Source organism: Phocoena sinus, chromosome 3 (genome assembly GCF_008692025.1).
Source record: "Phocoena sinus isolate mPhoSin1 chromosome 3, mPhoSin1.pri, whole genome shotgun sequence".
NCBI classification, from domain to species: domain Eukaryota; kingdom Metazoa; phylum Chordata; class Mammalia; order Artiodactyla; family Phocoenidae; genus Phocoena; species Phocoena sinus.
This window is the reverse complement of record NC_045765.1, coordinates 133,174,141-133,190,854: the sequence shown is the minus strand read 5'-3', so window position 1 is coordinate 133,190,854 and position 16,714 is coordinate 133,174,141. Positions and strand designations below refer to the sequence as shown.

The following is a 16,714-nucleotide window of genomic DNA, read 5'->3' as shown; positions in this document are numbered from 1 at the left end:
TTCCCGGACCGGGGCACGAACCCGTGTCCCCTGCATCAGCAGGCGGACTCTCAACCACTGCGCCACCCGGGAAGCCCCAGGAGATGTTTTGATGACACATTCTGATTGCTTCTTAGATCTTCTTTTTAAGCCCGAAGAAAGACCATTTAACAGCCTTTGGCCTGTCCTGACCAGCAGGTATAGTTAGTTCAGCAGCCACATCAGTGGGAGCTCCAGCAATGAGAACGGTGATTCCACAGTAGAAGGGAGGGGAACTAGCACTTACTGAGTGTTTACTATATACCAGGAACTGTTTTAAGCTTTTCCGCTTAGATACTAACGTCAACCCTATGAGAAAGACACTGTTATGCACCTCATTTTGTAAGCGGGGAAGCTGAATAATAGAAAAGTTAAATATGTTTCCCAAGGCCACATGGTTTGTCAGTTTCAAAGTAAAGATCTGAATCTGGGCATTTCACTTTTGTGTCAACACTATTAGCCCCCCCCCCCATTCTATGTTCTCTCTTGCTTCTATTCACTCTGTTTTCCTTACAACCTCTTCAACTAAGTATTTTAACTACATTTACCCTTGGGGACACTGAAGCAAACAGAGAGTAACTCTCCCAAGAGTTACCAGCTAGTAAGGGACTGGGTTCAAGCAATGCTCTATCTGCAAAGCCCACCCCTTATCCAATATGTCCCACCACTGCAGGCTATGAGGCAAGGCTCTTCACTCTGGAGCTCCAGGAATTGGGTTTTGTTTAAGAGGGTCATAAACTCTCTGAAATGTATAAAAATATTTGGTACTGTAGTGAGAACCTCCGGTTGGATTCAGACTTTCAGCAGCTCCATTATACTGAAAAGATTAATTGGCCCTCCTGCTGCTCCAACCTCCCTGAAGAATTTGGTCTGTGGTAGGCTCAGAAGAGCTACTCTCATCCCCAGGCATTTTTTTTTTTTTTTTTGCATTATGCAGGCCTCTCACTGTTGTGGCCTCTCCCGTTGCGGAGCACAGGCTCCGGACGCACAGGCTCAGCGGCCATGGCTCACGGGCCCAGCTGCTCCGCAGCATGTGGGATCTTCCCGGACCGGGGCACGAACCCGTGTCCCCTGCATCAGCAGGCGGACTCTCAACCACTGCGCCACCCGGGAAGCCCCAGGAGATGTTTTGATGACACATTCTGATTGCTTCTTAGATCTTCTTTTTAAGCCCGAAGAAAGACCATTTAACAGCCTTTGGCCTGTCCTGACCAGCAGGTATAGTTAGTTCAGCAGCCACATCAGTGGGAGCTCCAGCAATGAGAACGGTGATTCCACAGTAGAAGGGAGGGGAACTAGCACTTACTGAGTGTTTACTATATACCAGGAACTGTTTTAAGCTTTTCCGCTTAGATACTAACGTCAACCCTATGAGAAAGACACTGTTATGCACCTCATTTTGTAAGCGGGGAAGCTGAATAATAGAAAAGTTAAATATGTTTCCCAAGGCCACATGGTTTGTCAGTTTCAAAGTAAAGATCTGAATCTGGGCATTTCACTTTTGTGTCAACACTATTAGCCCCCCCCCCCCATTCTATGTTCTCTCTTGCTTCTATTCACTCTGTTTTCCTTACAACCTCTTCAACTAAGTATTTTAACTACATTTACCCTTGGGGACACTGAAGCAAACAGAGAGTAACTCTCCCAAGAGTTACCAGCTAGTAAGGGACTGGGTTCAAGCAATGCTCTATCTGCAAAGCCCACCCTTATCCAATATGTCCCACCACTGCAGGCTATGAGGCAAGGCTCTTCACTCTGGAGCTCCAGGAATTGGGTTTTGTTTAAGAGGGTCATAAACTCTCTGAAATGTATAAAAATATTTGGTACTGTAGTGAGAACCTCCGGTTGGATTCAGACTTTCAGCAGCTCCATTATACTGAAAAGATTAATTGGCCCTCCTGCTGCTCCAACCTCCCTGAAGAATTTGGTCTGTGGTAGGCTCAGAAGAGCTACTCTCATCCCCAGGCATTTTTTTTTTTTTTTTTTGCATTATGCAGGCCTCTCACTGTTGTGGCCTCTCCCGTTGCGGAGCACAGGCTCCGGACGCGCAGGCTCAGTGGCCATGGCTCACGGGCCCAGCCGCTTCACGGCATGTGGGATCTTCCTGGACCGGGGTACGAACCCATGTCCCCTGCATCGGCAGGCAGACTCTCAACCACTGCGCCACCAGGGAAGCCCCCCAGGCATCTTTTTAGACTAACTAGATATGGAGCAGAAACCTCAGGACTATCCTTTCTTCCTTCTTCTTCCAAATCCCACCAGTCTGGAAGTTCATCAAAATTCTCAGTCTGAGACTTTGTGCAGGGAACAGGCTAAAGGTTCCTCCTAGAGCTGGAATTCCATTTCAAAAGGCACAGTCTTTATAGCTTTACCTTCATAGCATGCATAGCAGTGATTAAAGCTTGACACAATCTTAGTAGGTGCTTAATATACTTGATGTTGAAGGGAGAAGGCTTGTAGAGGACACAGGTTTAAATAGGTTGGGAAACATGTCCTGAAATATGGTACCACACACTAAGGGAGATGCCCAGTCAAGTTAATATAGCCAATAGGATAGAATGAGACTCGGTCCACAGAGGATCCCCGAGAAATCAGATCGTTCCTCTCTTTACTTGATCTCATACTGATGTCTGATCCACCCTTGGTGATTTATTTACTAATCCCAAAGCTTTGTTCCTCATGCAATATGCATATCCTTAGGGAGTGTGGATGGGGGAATAGCACTGCCACCTATTAGTCTTTTATATGTTAATATAAATGTTTCATTCAACATTTATTCTATATTAAAGTCATTGAGCGTGTATTTCTGCCAAGGACTGTTTAATCAGACCTTTGCCACAGGGTTTTGAACTAGGGGGACACAAATAAGATCACTAAGTAAATACAAAAAGAAAAAGAAGGAAAGAGAAAGCTACCAAGAAAGTCTGGGTGCTCAAAACAAACTTAACTTGTTGCAAATGTTGGCTAGTATTGGCCCTGTTCAGTTTGAAGCTATAAACTGTATTTTCCTAATCTCCACTCTAATCACCCAACTTCCACTGAAAACCCAATGTTAATAGAATCAGTTGGGTGGAAAAGTTTAGATAACAGAAGTTAAGCTTTAAAATAAAGCATTTAACATGTGAAAGGAAAGGAAGGTTGAAAAGAAGCAAAAAGACTTGAGGAAGAAGAAGAAAAGGTCAGGAACTGGGCGAGGCAGGAAAGAGAAAAGTCATGATTCACCACTTGCTTTTGTAAAAGGCTTGTCTGATTTATTTTCAGAACATGCAGGTACAAGTTAAAGGGCTTAATGGTTTGTGAATCCAGAACTTTTATAGTTGGCTCAAAGGAAAAGGCCTGATACATGCAGGAGAACTGGCATTCTAAGGAAGACACATTTACTGTTTCTTCATGTTCATTTGTTCTGTTGTCACCTTTTCTGTGACATCTACCACCAACTAGATTCTGGCATGGAGAAAGACATAAAGCCCTGAGTAAAATTTCTCTAATTTAAAACTGCATATGTTTGACCATTTATGCCCTCAAAGCCCTCAATTGTTCAATATAATTATTTTTTAATATATAATTCCCTTGCATAATTTACCCTAACTTCATGATTAAAATGACATGAAAGTACCACACTTTCAAAGAATTAACTCACTGTCTTTGCTTGAACTATTATAATCCACTCTCAAATTAAAAAACAAACAAACACAGATTTAAAAAGAGAATACTTCTCTAGGACCCTTTTTTAAATTTCTTTTTTTTAAATATCCATTTTAGATTAGAATATTGCAAAGGTACCTTCTAGCTCCTATCCTTATTTTTATTAAACTCTTTAATTGGAAATAATAAAGCACTTGTAATTTTTATGATGCCCCATATCACAAAGCATAATGAAAAGGGACCCACATTCACCACTACGTGAAATATTTCATATGTTCAGTGACTTCATTTTCATATCCAAATGATACAGGGTGTTTTCAAGAGACTCTTTATGTCAAGCCTATATAGACAGATGTGCTACCACATTTAAAGTTAATCCAGACAACTCAGAAATCCTCCCCAATCCCTTAGCCATAGTGTACCTACGAGATTCACCATCAGCAATAATTACCTCAATTTATGACCATCAGTTACTTGATGGAAATTTCTCTGCCACATCCCTGAAAAAGAAAGGTGATGGCAAAGTAGAGACAGTGCCAGCTAACTGCAGTTTGTATGTCTCCCAAAATATTTTTCCAAAACCCTTTAAGTTAGTTTGCTACATATACTAGTTTTTACTAGGAGACATGATATATTTAATACAAAAAAGTTAAAAATGAAATAGCAATTTGATAAATGACATGTCTTGACATTCAGTATTACTTCATAGATCAATGAAAAAAATACCTCTTGATTATATTATTTGTATGCCCACAATTGCTAACATTTTACTAAACTAAATTTTATCTGAGATTAGTATTTATTACCTAAATTCAAATAACTAATTGTATTATGTTTGGTATTTTCTCAACAGATTGGATTCTTCAAAAGACCACTAAAGAAGAAAATGGAGAAATGAAATATTTTAGAAGAAATAATTATTCAATGATCTATCCTCAGGTTTGCCTCAAATATGTGACAAGAAATTTATAAATACAATTAAAGACATAGTCACATAACTCTACGTAATCCATCAGGGATTAATCACTTAGAAAATGACAGATCAAGCAAGATCCAAAAACAATACATTAAAGCTTTATTTTATAAAATGTTGAAAAATATTTTTAAATAATTACTCATTTTTGTTGAGTATTTAATCAAATTTACAAAGTGTTTTGAAGATGAAAAATAACCTGTACAAATATGTTTATATATTAAATCACCATTCCAAGTATTTAAGGAATACATAAAAAGATTTTTATGATCATTGAAACATTTACTTTCAAAATAATATAAGTTAAGCTTTTTCCATTGATTCCTGATGGATATCCACATTCAGCATGATGGTCAATATTTGTAAATGTCAAGAAAGGAATTTTACCTGAAAAAGATCACTTCCCCCCATTTAAATGAGAAGAATTTCCCAGGTGGAGTCTATATACAATATGGACTGAAAATAGAATTAAATCACAGAGAATATATTCAGCATCTTTGTGTTGGGTTCTGTACTGGGAAAGTTTTCTTTCCAAAGTGTTTGAAAAATAGTACAATTGAGCTGAAATTCTATCTAGGATAGAAAATCAAGATAGACTTGTTTAAAAGCAAGTGCACTGAATGGATTAATTTAAGCTTTTACAGAACACGCCTAGTTTTAGTATTGAACTCTAAAAACTCAAAACTCTTTATACTGAAAAAGCACAGCAGTTTTATGTGGCATAACAGTGATTTGTCATGAAAAGTCACGTTGTGTGTGGGAGATGCTAAAATGGTTTCTGAATGGAACTGACAATGTAGATGGATGCCGCAGAAATGCTGGTCATCTTTTGAACGTGAGGGGGTCCCAGGATGTAACCCAAAGTAGCAATTGTCTCAACTCCTTGGTACATGGTTCATTCAAACCCTCAAGCTGTGGGAGTATGTTTATTTTTAATATTTTAAAAGATATTTAATTTTCCAAACGCGGTTCTTCTTTTTATGAAAAAGCAGTATTCCATTTCAGTATTGCATTTTACCAACAAGCCACTGCTTTTTGAGTGTGGCATATGAATGTTTAAATGGATCTCCGGAAATGTATTTTAAAGAATTTCAAGTTTGAAACCTCGCACCAACAGAAAGACATCACACCTTTGTATGAGCTTCTTTGTTCTTGAAGTAATCACCGTGGTGCATCGGACTCTACTGTAGCATAAGCTCCTAGGTTGTTCCATTTCTTAGGGAAAAAACAATGAATGAATGTACATGTGAACTACGGCTGTAAAATTTTCTGATACTTCTGCAACTCTATCTCTCCACCCGATTGACCATCACAAGATCAGAACCTGTACTTATCTGGAAAGTCCTGGGCTCTACTTTTCTCAAAAAGCAGCAAATCAATGGAGAAATTAAATGCCATACATTTAATTTTTAAAAACTAATTTCCAGGGAATTATCTGTGGACTCAGAGGCAGCCTACCTCATGGCTCTCTACATCTACATCTGAGATCCTGATGGTCAAAGACATGCACCTGGGGAGTGCTGAGGTCCTCAGTAGCTAGAAGAAAGGCTAAGTTTTTCCAGAGATTTGGTATCCTCTTCCTGGCCTGTGATTGCTCAGAAGTGTCCAGTTTTAGAATTTTCTTCATTCCTGCTATCTATCTCCAGGTTCCAAAATCATTCTTTCCACCTGTTCTTTCTTTGCCCAACAAAACTCAGGTCTCTCATATTCAGTCACCATGGGGCACAACTCCGGTGCACAACCTGCTCAGCAGCTCTGATCCAAGCTCAGCACATTCTTAGAAATAAATCTAATAGATAAAATTTTTAAAAATTCACACTTGTCCTCTGACTCCTAGGCAAAGTATTTACTGAACCAGGAGTATGCACATTTCAACTAAACATGTTGTTAACGTAAAGGGGAAAAATAGAAAAGATGGCATTTTTAACATTTTAGAAAAGAGAGTAAGAGCTGTTTGGCCAAATCAAATAGCTACTTATAAACTCAGCACAGTTTTTAACATAATTCATTCCTGTTTTTTAAGTAGAATATTAAATGAGCCAGATATCCTATTTCCTTAATATGGTGATTTGTTGAGGTTTATGTATGTATGTGTCTGTGCATCTGTGCGTGTGTGTGTATAAACACACATGCACACACACACACATGCATGCATGGACACAAATTGGAGAAAAAATACCTCAACACCAAATAACAGAGTTTACAAGAAATAAACACACAAAAGCTACACCACAAGAAAAGTTTGATTCATCCACTTTGCATATAGTTTTCACTTTCATTAATATTTAACTGTAGCATACATTTATGCAACTATCTAAAAATCATAAATGTATAATTATTATTTTGACTAAATTAATAAGTCAACAGATGTCCCAAATTAGCTTTGTACAGATATCCTAAAACAGAGACAATGATTAAGAAATATACTAACCTCTATTATTTTATTTTAAAACATTTAATAAGAAAAGTGATATTTAAGACAATTTATGAGCTTATTCATTAAATTAAATTGCAAAATAGTTTCTTTTTTTAACTTTGGTATTTTTTTTTAATTAATTATTTCCTCCACTGTGGACTGAACTATGCATGAAGTCCCTTTCCATACCAAGCCTACAATGGTATATTGGTAAATTATTGAACAACTGGCTCTCCAGGAGGAAAAAAAATCCCTGATTTGTGTCATTTACCAGTTTTCATGGTCTAAATAGTTTTGTCACGGCCATTTTCAAACTACCAACATAGCCCTAACCAGCTTGCAGAATTCCTGAAAATGTATTTGTCAGTTCTCAAGAACCAGTATGAGCTAACTTCAGTGCACCATTGAGATAGATTAGATGACAATGATAGATAGAAGATAGATAGATGACAAATGATAGATAGATAGATGTCAGATGATAGATAGATAGATATAGATGATAGATGGATAGATAAATATAAATGATAGATAGATAGATAGGTGTAGATGATAAACAGAAATGTAACATGAATATATATATATATATACACACACACAAACATGCACAATACAATCATATTTCAAATTATTCTTAAAACGTTGATCTCAAACCCAGCAAAGTGCTACATAGTTTCCCATTCTTCAATTTCAATTTCTAAAATTAGAGTCTTCCTTTAATGTTAATAAAATGATACGAACTTGCAGGAAAAGGAGTTGAAAGCAATATATATATTATATATATAATATATATATATATATATATATATAAAGGGTGACACTGAAAATCAGAACTACACAACCACAAAGTCGCTGTTTCACTTTCTCTCAGAATCCAGAGCCCTGCAGCCATACTGTGAAAGGTCATCCTTTGTAAATATTTGTAATTTCTATGACCCAGTTTGAACTTCAGTGATCCAATTTGTTCAATTATTTTCTCCGAGCACTAGATTCATGGGCAATTTAATCTCTGAATATTTTTTATGTCATAACTGTGCTTGAAATGAGGCTGTGGGAGGACATATTTTACAAAATTTGATGTTTACTCAACCACAGTAATTTATAATTTTACCTCTTATAAAACCAATATCTAGGCTCAATTAGAAAACAAATATCTGCACCAAAGCAAAAGGTGGTTGCGCAGTGCTTGAGTAAACCTGGGTGGAAGGAGAAGCTGAGAGAAGGGCTGGCATGTTCTCTCCAGGCGGTCCCCCGAAGGGCCGCGGCTTGCACTGTGTGAAGGCTACCCGCCAGCGTCTACGCACTGCGCTCTCCTACAGGATATCTTCTCTGTCAAACATGTTGTAATCTGCTCCGTGTGAATTAACTGTCTTGCTTTGCACAACAGTGAGAAAACTAAGAAAGACCCGGGCTCGGAGCATGGTCCGTGTGCCCAGTATAGTCACAGTATCGTTCAAATAAAGAGGCTTCTGGCAAATCAGCCTTTTAAAAATAGTATCCTATGTATCCTTCATTGATTTTCAACACTTCTCAAGTCTCCCTCCATTAGATTAGTCTTCTCACCCAAGGGAGATTTTCAAGAAGACTACTACAGAAAAATCTTTTTAAAACGTGTGCTCTGTTTGCTACGAATACCAGCTTCTGTGATTTGATCATTTACACAGGATGTCAGTCCTCCGTTCTGTGGCAATCTAAAGGGTTGGTATGGTAAATGTAATAGGGACAGAATGAAAGGCTTGAAGAGATGAAACAGCTTGAAGAAATTTACAGACTGTTACTGGGACACTGTCAGCAGCTAGCTACTCCAGTGGGGAGCTGGCAGGATTTAGCCCTTTGGTGGGTCTCCATCAGCACACCCCCAATCCCCGTCCTCACCCATGGAAATTATAATCTAAAACATAATGGGCTTCCTTGGTGGCGCAGTGGTTGGGAGTCCGCCTGCCGATGCAGGGGACACGGGTTCGTGCCCCGGTCCGGGAAGATCCCACATGCCGCGGAGCGGCTGGGCCCGTGAGCCGCGGCCGCTGAGCCTGTGCGTCTGGAGCCTGTGCTCCGCAACGGGAGAGGCCACAACAGTGAGAGGCCCACGTGCCGCAAAAAAAAAAAAAAAAAGAAAGAAAGAAAAGAAGAGCTTTAAAATCCTGGAAATGATGCTACTTTCTAACTAAGATTTCCAATTTAATTGTAAACAGCAGGCATTTTAATGCAAACACAACTTCCAGGTGAATCCACTAGACAGCCCTTCCAATCAGACTGCTGTCTCTAAATACCTCCTGCCCAGAAATTCTGACACCGCCACTGGAAGTGAACTTTGCAGTGCATCACTGAAGGCTAAAGGCTGCCGTTTCAATGGGAGCACTGTTGTGCAACATCTTAAGTAGAAGGATAAAAAGAGAGTTAAAATCTAGCATTGTAATCTGGTGAACGAGTATTTTTGATCCTCATATTAAAATGTAATCTTGAATTTGGCAATTCCAAGTAACAGCCTTTAACCATCAACCTTGAGGAAAAGTAAAGGAGCTTGTGCCGGCTCTTCAGCCCCAGGTACATTGTCCCCTACAACATGTGGTGCCCAGGAGGTCCAGTTCCTAACTGATGAGAATGGATCCTCTGCTGCTGTAAATGGCCTAAGCTCCCAAATCCACTACATCCCAGGATCAGCCCTCCCACATCAGACACACACATAAGCACGTGCTGAAATTTTACCATACTGAAAAATATACAAGGATAAGTTCTCACTTCTAATGTTGGACTCCTTGCTTTGAGATCAGCCTTTTTTTTTTTCCTTTTAAAATATATTAAAGGCTTTCTCCCATAGCTAATGAGTTCAGAACTTTACACAAGACTTCCTTGCATTTTCCTCCCATTACAGGCTAGAGAATTTCAATACCATGAAGACTGGACAGTAGGACCCAGGGCCCATTTGCAGGATCTCTCTGCTTTCTGCCTTCCAGTTGGCTGTTTCTCTTCTCAACTGTACAGTGGGGATGTTTGGTCTTAATTTGGGTCTTCTTGGCAAGGCCATTCTAAGCCTGGTACTCCTTGCAGGGCCTTGAGATCTAGATATTCTTTACTGGTGAATTGAGGCTTGGAAATCCTTTAATTATCTGACACACCATGGAAATCACGGCAATATACTAGGCAGATACCAGTGACACTCATAACTGTGATTATGTTTGATCTTACCATATTTGAAGTCACATCTTGATGAAAAACGACTAAGTCTGGAATTTCAGGAGCTTTCCTGCAAGAGACTGAGACTCAGTGTTTAACCTTTTATTTCAGTTTGATCTATGCATAGAGATTGGGGACAAAATTTAAAAGAAATGTTCCAAATGACAGAATGAAAGGCAGGATTCAGCAATCTCCTGCTGACAGTCCCTGTCCCCAGTCCTGTTTTTCAAGAAGCGGAAAGAGGATTGGATGGGGAAAAGTGAGTATCATAATTGTTTCTTTCTGCTACATATTGCCAAGCAGAAGGAAGTCACCACACGGCCCACTAATTGTGGCTTTCTGCGAGATCTTAGCATCATAGGTCCAATGACAGGTGACGGTCTTCCTGCCATGCCCCCGAGGCATCTTGCATTTTGAGAGACAGAAAAAAAAATGTGGGGAGAGGGAGGGGATGAAGCTATTCATGTTTTATGTACACACCATTACTCCTCAAAAATACTGTAAGCTTCCTTAGCCCACATCATACCTGGCTACAATACTAACACATGTACTTCACACAAGTAAACTGTTGATTAAATAAGAGTAAAAGTATATTCTTACCTGTCTATTAACTAGGGCTAATATCCTGAAGTTTAACGTGCTTTGGCTCAAGTAAAAGCTATCATTTGAAGTAACAACAGCTCAGATCTTCTTCATTCCAGAAGCATTTCACACAGTGCATCCCGATACTTAGTGTTTAATTGAGAGACACCACTGCCTTTATTCAGGTTACGAGAGCCACCCTGTGCGTTCCTTATCAGGAGGACCAGCCTGAAGGGAGATTGGGGTACTGTGTGTTACTACTATTAGGTTGTAAAATTGTTAAGAGACAGTATAAAAAATTGTGTCCATTTTATTAAAAAGTAAAACACTGCATATAATAACTACTGCCCTGAAGCATGTATCATACTCACTCCAATAAACTTTTCTGCATGGTCTAACATAAAGTATATTCATTGCTTTTTATTATTATTATTATTATTTACCTCAGAATAAACTCATTAAAATGAATAGCTTAAGGGTGTGTGCATTTCTACAAGACTTTTATTGGACCAACTCATTAGAAGAAAATATTTTGATTGCATTCAAGAACAAAGAAGCACGAAATTTGTTGATTCTAATAATCTATTAAGTGCATAATTTCAACCCATTTGAAAAAAGAAATGGGTCATCAGATTACAATGATTTAAGTTGATATAATTAGAAATAGCTGAGAGAGTAAAAGAGTGTTTTGAATGTCCTATGTATGGTGCATCCTGTATACTGATTTGAGGTCAGAGGTTTGGTATTTTTGTATAATTCTGTCTTATCTTATGCATCAGCTGTGTATTTTACGTCAAGGTAAATGAGCATCCTGTTTTATATGTTAAATTTAAAAAGATGACTTTTTAAAAGAAGAATGTGACTGCTGTGATTTTAAATACATAAATTTTATCCAAGATTAATATTTCTTCCAATGCACCAACTTTTTTTTTTTTTTTTTAGCTCCTCGGTAGGCTTTCACCTTGATGCTCTAAAGGGAAAAAACAGAAAGCAAATGTCTGTCTGTGGTGTTTCCTGTACACAATATAGCAATGTGATTAGTCTTTTGCAAACTTGAGACAAAAACCACAGAATCCATTATTACTACATATCTTCTTCTAATGAGATGTTTTATTAATAAATTGTCTGCTATACAATAATAGATTGGACCACATAGTATAGAACAAAAAAATACTAAGAAGTAAAAAAAAAAAAAGGTATTTTCTCTATTCAGCTTATAGTTTAAAGAAGTAAAGTTATTTCATATATAAGGGCTAGAAGAAAATGCAGGAAGAAGTTTGAGTAGTAATAACACGTTCATCTTGGTTTTTTAAATATTTATTTATTCTATTATTTTGGGCTGCATCGGGTCTTAGTTGAGGCGTGTGGGCTTCACTTTAGTTGTGGCGTGGGCTCCAGAGTGTGTGGGCTCTGTAGTTGTGGCACACAGACTCTAGTTGTGGCATGTGGGCTCAGTAGTTGCAGCACGCGGGCTTAGTTGCCCCGCAGCATGTGGGATCTTAGTTCCCCGACCAGGGATCGAACCTGCATCTCCTGCATTGGAAGGCAGATTCTTAACCGCTGGACCACCAGGGAAGTCCCAACATGTTCATCTTGTAAAAGGTTTTATCCTCCAACTATGCAGTATGGTGAGTGAGGGAGGTATTTTTATGGAAGACAAAGACTGAGTTTTGAAGAGGTTATTTGTAAGGTCCTGTACTAAATGTGTGTCAGTACATGGCCCCAGTGTGCTGTCTTTTCTCTCTTACTGTGAGGTAAGTAATTGTCCCATTTCACCATTTGCCCAGGAGGAAAATGCAGTGCAGGTACTAGAAAGAATCTGGATATATTCTCTGTAAAATAAATGACATATATAGAAATTTATTACTTATAAGTCTGGAGCATAGACACAATATTTGATTTTCTTTCCCTTCGTGATGTGTGATTATAAAATTAACGTGATAATCATAAGCAGATTTCAGTAACAATGTTCACCGAATACAAGTGAACATTAAAAGGGATGGAGGTGATTTCTGTTTTCTTCTTTAGAATAGCTATATTATTTGAATTGTTTTTAAATAAATATCAATTTTTAGGTCAGAAAAAAATTATTTAGGGCTAAAGGGAATATATTCACATTGTAAAAAGTTTGGAATTCAGAAAAATGATTGTAAAACAGTCATTACACAGCACCAGAAATTACTAACATTAAGTTGTCTTGTTTCTGAGCAAACATGTTTATTTTTTCCATATTTCTATTTTGACATACTTGAAATCGCAGAGAATATGGTTCCCTGTACTTTAAAAAATGTTAACATTACATTTCTTAACTCTTCTTTCACATTAAAAGGGTGATAGCCATCAACGTCTTTCCCTTATTCTGGAGTTGACAACAGGGAGGAAAATTACTCCCACATTCTCTCAAGTTGACAACCATTATACACATATACACATGACATACTAGAATTCTCCATAGTCCAAGTGTCAAATAATTACTTCTTTAACTACTTCTTCAAGCAGCAGTGGGACAGGGTAGAGAACAAGGAGTAGATAGGGAAAGATGGGAAAGGTAATCTCACTAAGAATAATAGCAAATGTGGCCCCATTTATCATGCAAAACCAGCTGGGTTATTTTTTAAACAAGCCTAGAAAAAGAAAGAATTTTTGCCAAAAACAAGGCCTGGCATCAGTATCATACAAGCTTAACAGAAAGAAGTCAGTGAAGGGGAAACAGGAACAAATGAGCTAGGAGACAGATAGAAAACAAATAGTAATATGGCAAACATAACTCTGAACATATCAATAATTACATTAAAGGTAAATGGTCTGAACACTCAAATCAAAAGTCAGAGATTGTCAGACTGATAAAAGAATAAGGTCCATCTACATGTCCTCTAAAAGAGAAAGATTCAAAGGCACAAATAAATTGAAAGGAAAATTATGGGGAAAAGATATACCATGCAAACAGTAACCATAAAAAAGCTGGGGGTGGCTATCTTAATATCAAGCAAAATGAACTTTAAGATGAGTGCAATTCCAGACTTGGGAAGATTCTATCCTTATGAGGGAGAAGGAGACCCCTGGAATTCCTCTAAATATATAGAAATCCTAGATTTATACTTGAGTTGACTTAGTTGTCTTGCAGGTTTTCAAGAACTCATTGGTGCCTGAAATTAAACTTCTGTGTGGATTAGAGCCGAATCATGGAGTCATCTCACTCTGAGACTTGCGTCTTAAAAGTGTATAGCATCTCTGACCTGCACAGAGTTTAGTTACAATGGTCCAATTCCTTCCTGATTTCAGAAATAATAGGGCAAGCACCCAGGCTGCCAGCCGCTTCACAGATGAATGCTGTTTGGTCATGTGCCAGAGTTCTAGTTAGTACTCGACTGGCAAGTACTGGCTTGAATTAATAAAAGCAGCATTGAAACATCTGCAGGTTTGGTCTTTAGCTGCCATTTCACCCAGATATTTTTGTTGTTGTTGTTGTTGTTGTTGTATCTTTCAACTGAGTATGTGTGGCATGAATTCATTTAGATATCAGAATCTCAAATGGCATTCCAAAGGCAAGCGTGGAGATGCCCAACCTGGAAAATAAAGAATAGCCTCCAGAATTGACCATTAGATGGTAATTAGTGGAGCTGGAAATTAGCCATGCCAAAGAATCTAACCGTCCTTGATGAAAGGCCCAGGGCTTTTTAGTTTTACATGCCGAGTCTCTCATTCGCTATTTCCTTCCTTTACTCTCAGACTTTTCTATTCTATTTGCACCCAAGTACCATCTGTTGTTCCTTTTCACACACTTCTCAAACCTTTCTTTCACTCCTGCCCACTCTGCATACCTCACCATTATAAGGTGGGTAATTGTGCAAAGATTCCAATTAGTGCATTGTTTGATAGCACCTCAGTTTTCTACCATCTAAGATGGACCACATCATTATGAATGAAGACTGTATATTTAAATGGAGTCATTTGTATTCTGCAAGAGGTTTACAGCTGGGACATGCGAGCGATCAGGTAGTTTTATTTTGTTTTGTTTCCTAATAATTTTTTTATGGAAGTATTGTTGATTTACAATATTAGTTTCAAGTGTAGAGCATAGTGATTCAGTATTTTTACAGATTATACTTCATTATAGGTTATTACAAGGTAATGGCTATAATTCCCTGTGATATACAATATACCCTTGTTGCTTATCTATTTTATACTTAGTAGTTTGTATCTCTAAATCCCATACCCTTAATTTGCCCCTCCTCTCCCTATTGGTAACCAGTAGTTTGTTTTCTATATCTGTGAGTCTGTTTCTGTTTTACGTATACATTCATTTGTATTATCTTTTAGATTTCACATATCAATTATACAGTATTTGTCTTTCTCTGTCTGACTTATTCCACTAACCATAATATTCTTGACATCTATCCACTTTGCTGCAAATGGCAGAATTTCTTCTTTTTCTTTTCTTGATGTGATATATATCACATCTTCATTATCCATGCTTCTGTTGATGGGCATTTGGGTTGGCTATTGTAAATAGTGCTGCTATGAACATTGAGGTCCATGTATCTTTTCAAATTAGTGTTTTCATTTTTCCCAGCTGTATACCCAGGAGTGGAATTGCAGGATGTGAAGCAGGTAGTTTTGCATGAAGCTGGTGAGGCTTGGTGAAGTTTCCCATTTTACTCAGAGGAAAGGGGGAAAAGGGAGGACACTGATATTTATTGCCTATATCTCACATGCCAGGCATTGGGCTAAGGAATTTGTCAACATTATGCTTTTTAATTCTATCAATAATACTAAGTGGAGATTGACAGCAAAGGGCCGTGAGAGAAATTCTTTAGCGCAAAGGAAGAGTTCCCCGTTGTGTTTGTGGTGATAGTTACATGACTATATAAATTTGTCCTAACCCTTCAAATTGCACACTTAAAATTAGTACATTTTATTGTAATGACAGTATATCACAACAAAGGTAAGAAAAATAAGAAGAAAAGATTTTTAAATGGAAATTATAAATATCTAGACTGATGGAAAGTCAGCAACTCAAATGATGGTGAAGCTGGATGACAGAAGTAGATAGCGTTCTCAGGAACAACAACAACAAAAATACTGAAAAGGAAAAGACCCACTATGCATATAATATTTAGAGAGATGGAAAGGTAGAGATGAAAGTAGAAGCAATAGTCAATGAAATAACAGAAGGAAATTTCCCTGAACTGAAAAAAATTTAGAATTTTCAGATGAAAGAGGCTCACCAAGTTCCAGTCAAGATTGTTTTAAAGAGGCACAACCTTAAATATGATCTGGAGAGAAAATCTTGTAAGGTTCTCAAGAGATGAAGACATTAGGTACAAATAACCCAGCTCTTTCTGGAATTCCCCAAAAGGCTGTCTCATGCTCAAGAATACAGCTCCTGGGCTTTCCTGGTGGCGCAGTGGTTGAGAGTCCGCCTGCCGATGCAGGGGACACGGGTTCGTGCCCCGGTCCGGGAAGATCCCACATGCTGCGGAGCGGCTGGGCCCGTGAGCCATGGCCGCTGAGCCTGCACGTCCGGAGCCTGTGCTACGCAACGGGAGAGGCCAGGACAGTGAGAGGCCCGCGTACCGCAAAAAAAAAAGAAAGAATACAGCTTCTTTGTTATCAAGGGGCATCTGCCATTTTCTTCCTCTAGTTCTTGCTCCTGTCATGTCCTGCCGCTGGCATCCTCAGTACAAAGGTGCTGTGTTGTCTTTACTTCTGAAATGAGGATGAGGGGTGGGAGGGAGACTCAAGAGGGAGGGGATATGGGGATATATGTATACATACAGCTGATTCACTTTGTTGTACAGCCGAAACTAACACAACATTGTAAAGCAATTATACTCCAATAGATATTTTATTAAAAACACATTAAAAAAGAAAAGAAAATATAAGTCTATAGAAAAGGAGATTGCAAG

At 38.4% G+C, this 16,714-nt stretch overlaps 1 protein-coding gene across 4 annotated transcripts in view; it reads left to right on the top strand.

Annotated features, from left to right (window-relative positions):
• Positions 1-11,203, top strand: part of ITGA1 (integrin subunit alpha 1) — a 191,179-nt gene extending 179,976 nt beyond the window's left edge. For 3 of the 4 annotated variants that reach the window (XM_032625791.1, XM_032625793.1, XM_032625794.1), the window contains one exon: positions 4,517-11,203. In XM_032625791.1, the coding sequence (XP_032481682.1) occupies positions 4,517-4,561 (45 nt within the window). In that variant the 3' untranslated portion in view covers positions 4,562-11,203. The remainder of the gene's footprint in view (positions 1-4,516) is intronic. The other variant, XM_032625792.1, reaches the window with a different exon arrangement.
• Positions 11,204-16,714: the final 5,511 nt, after the last annotated feature.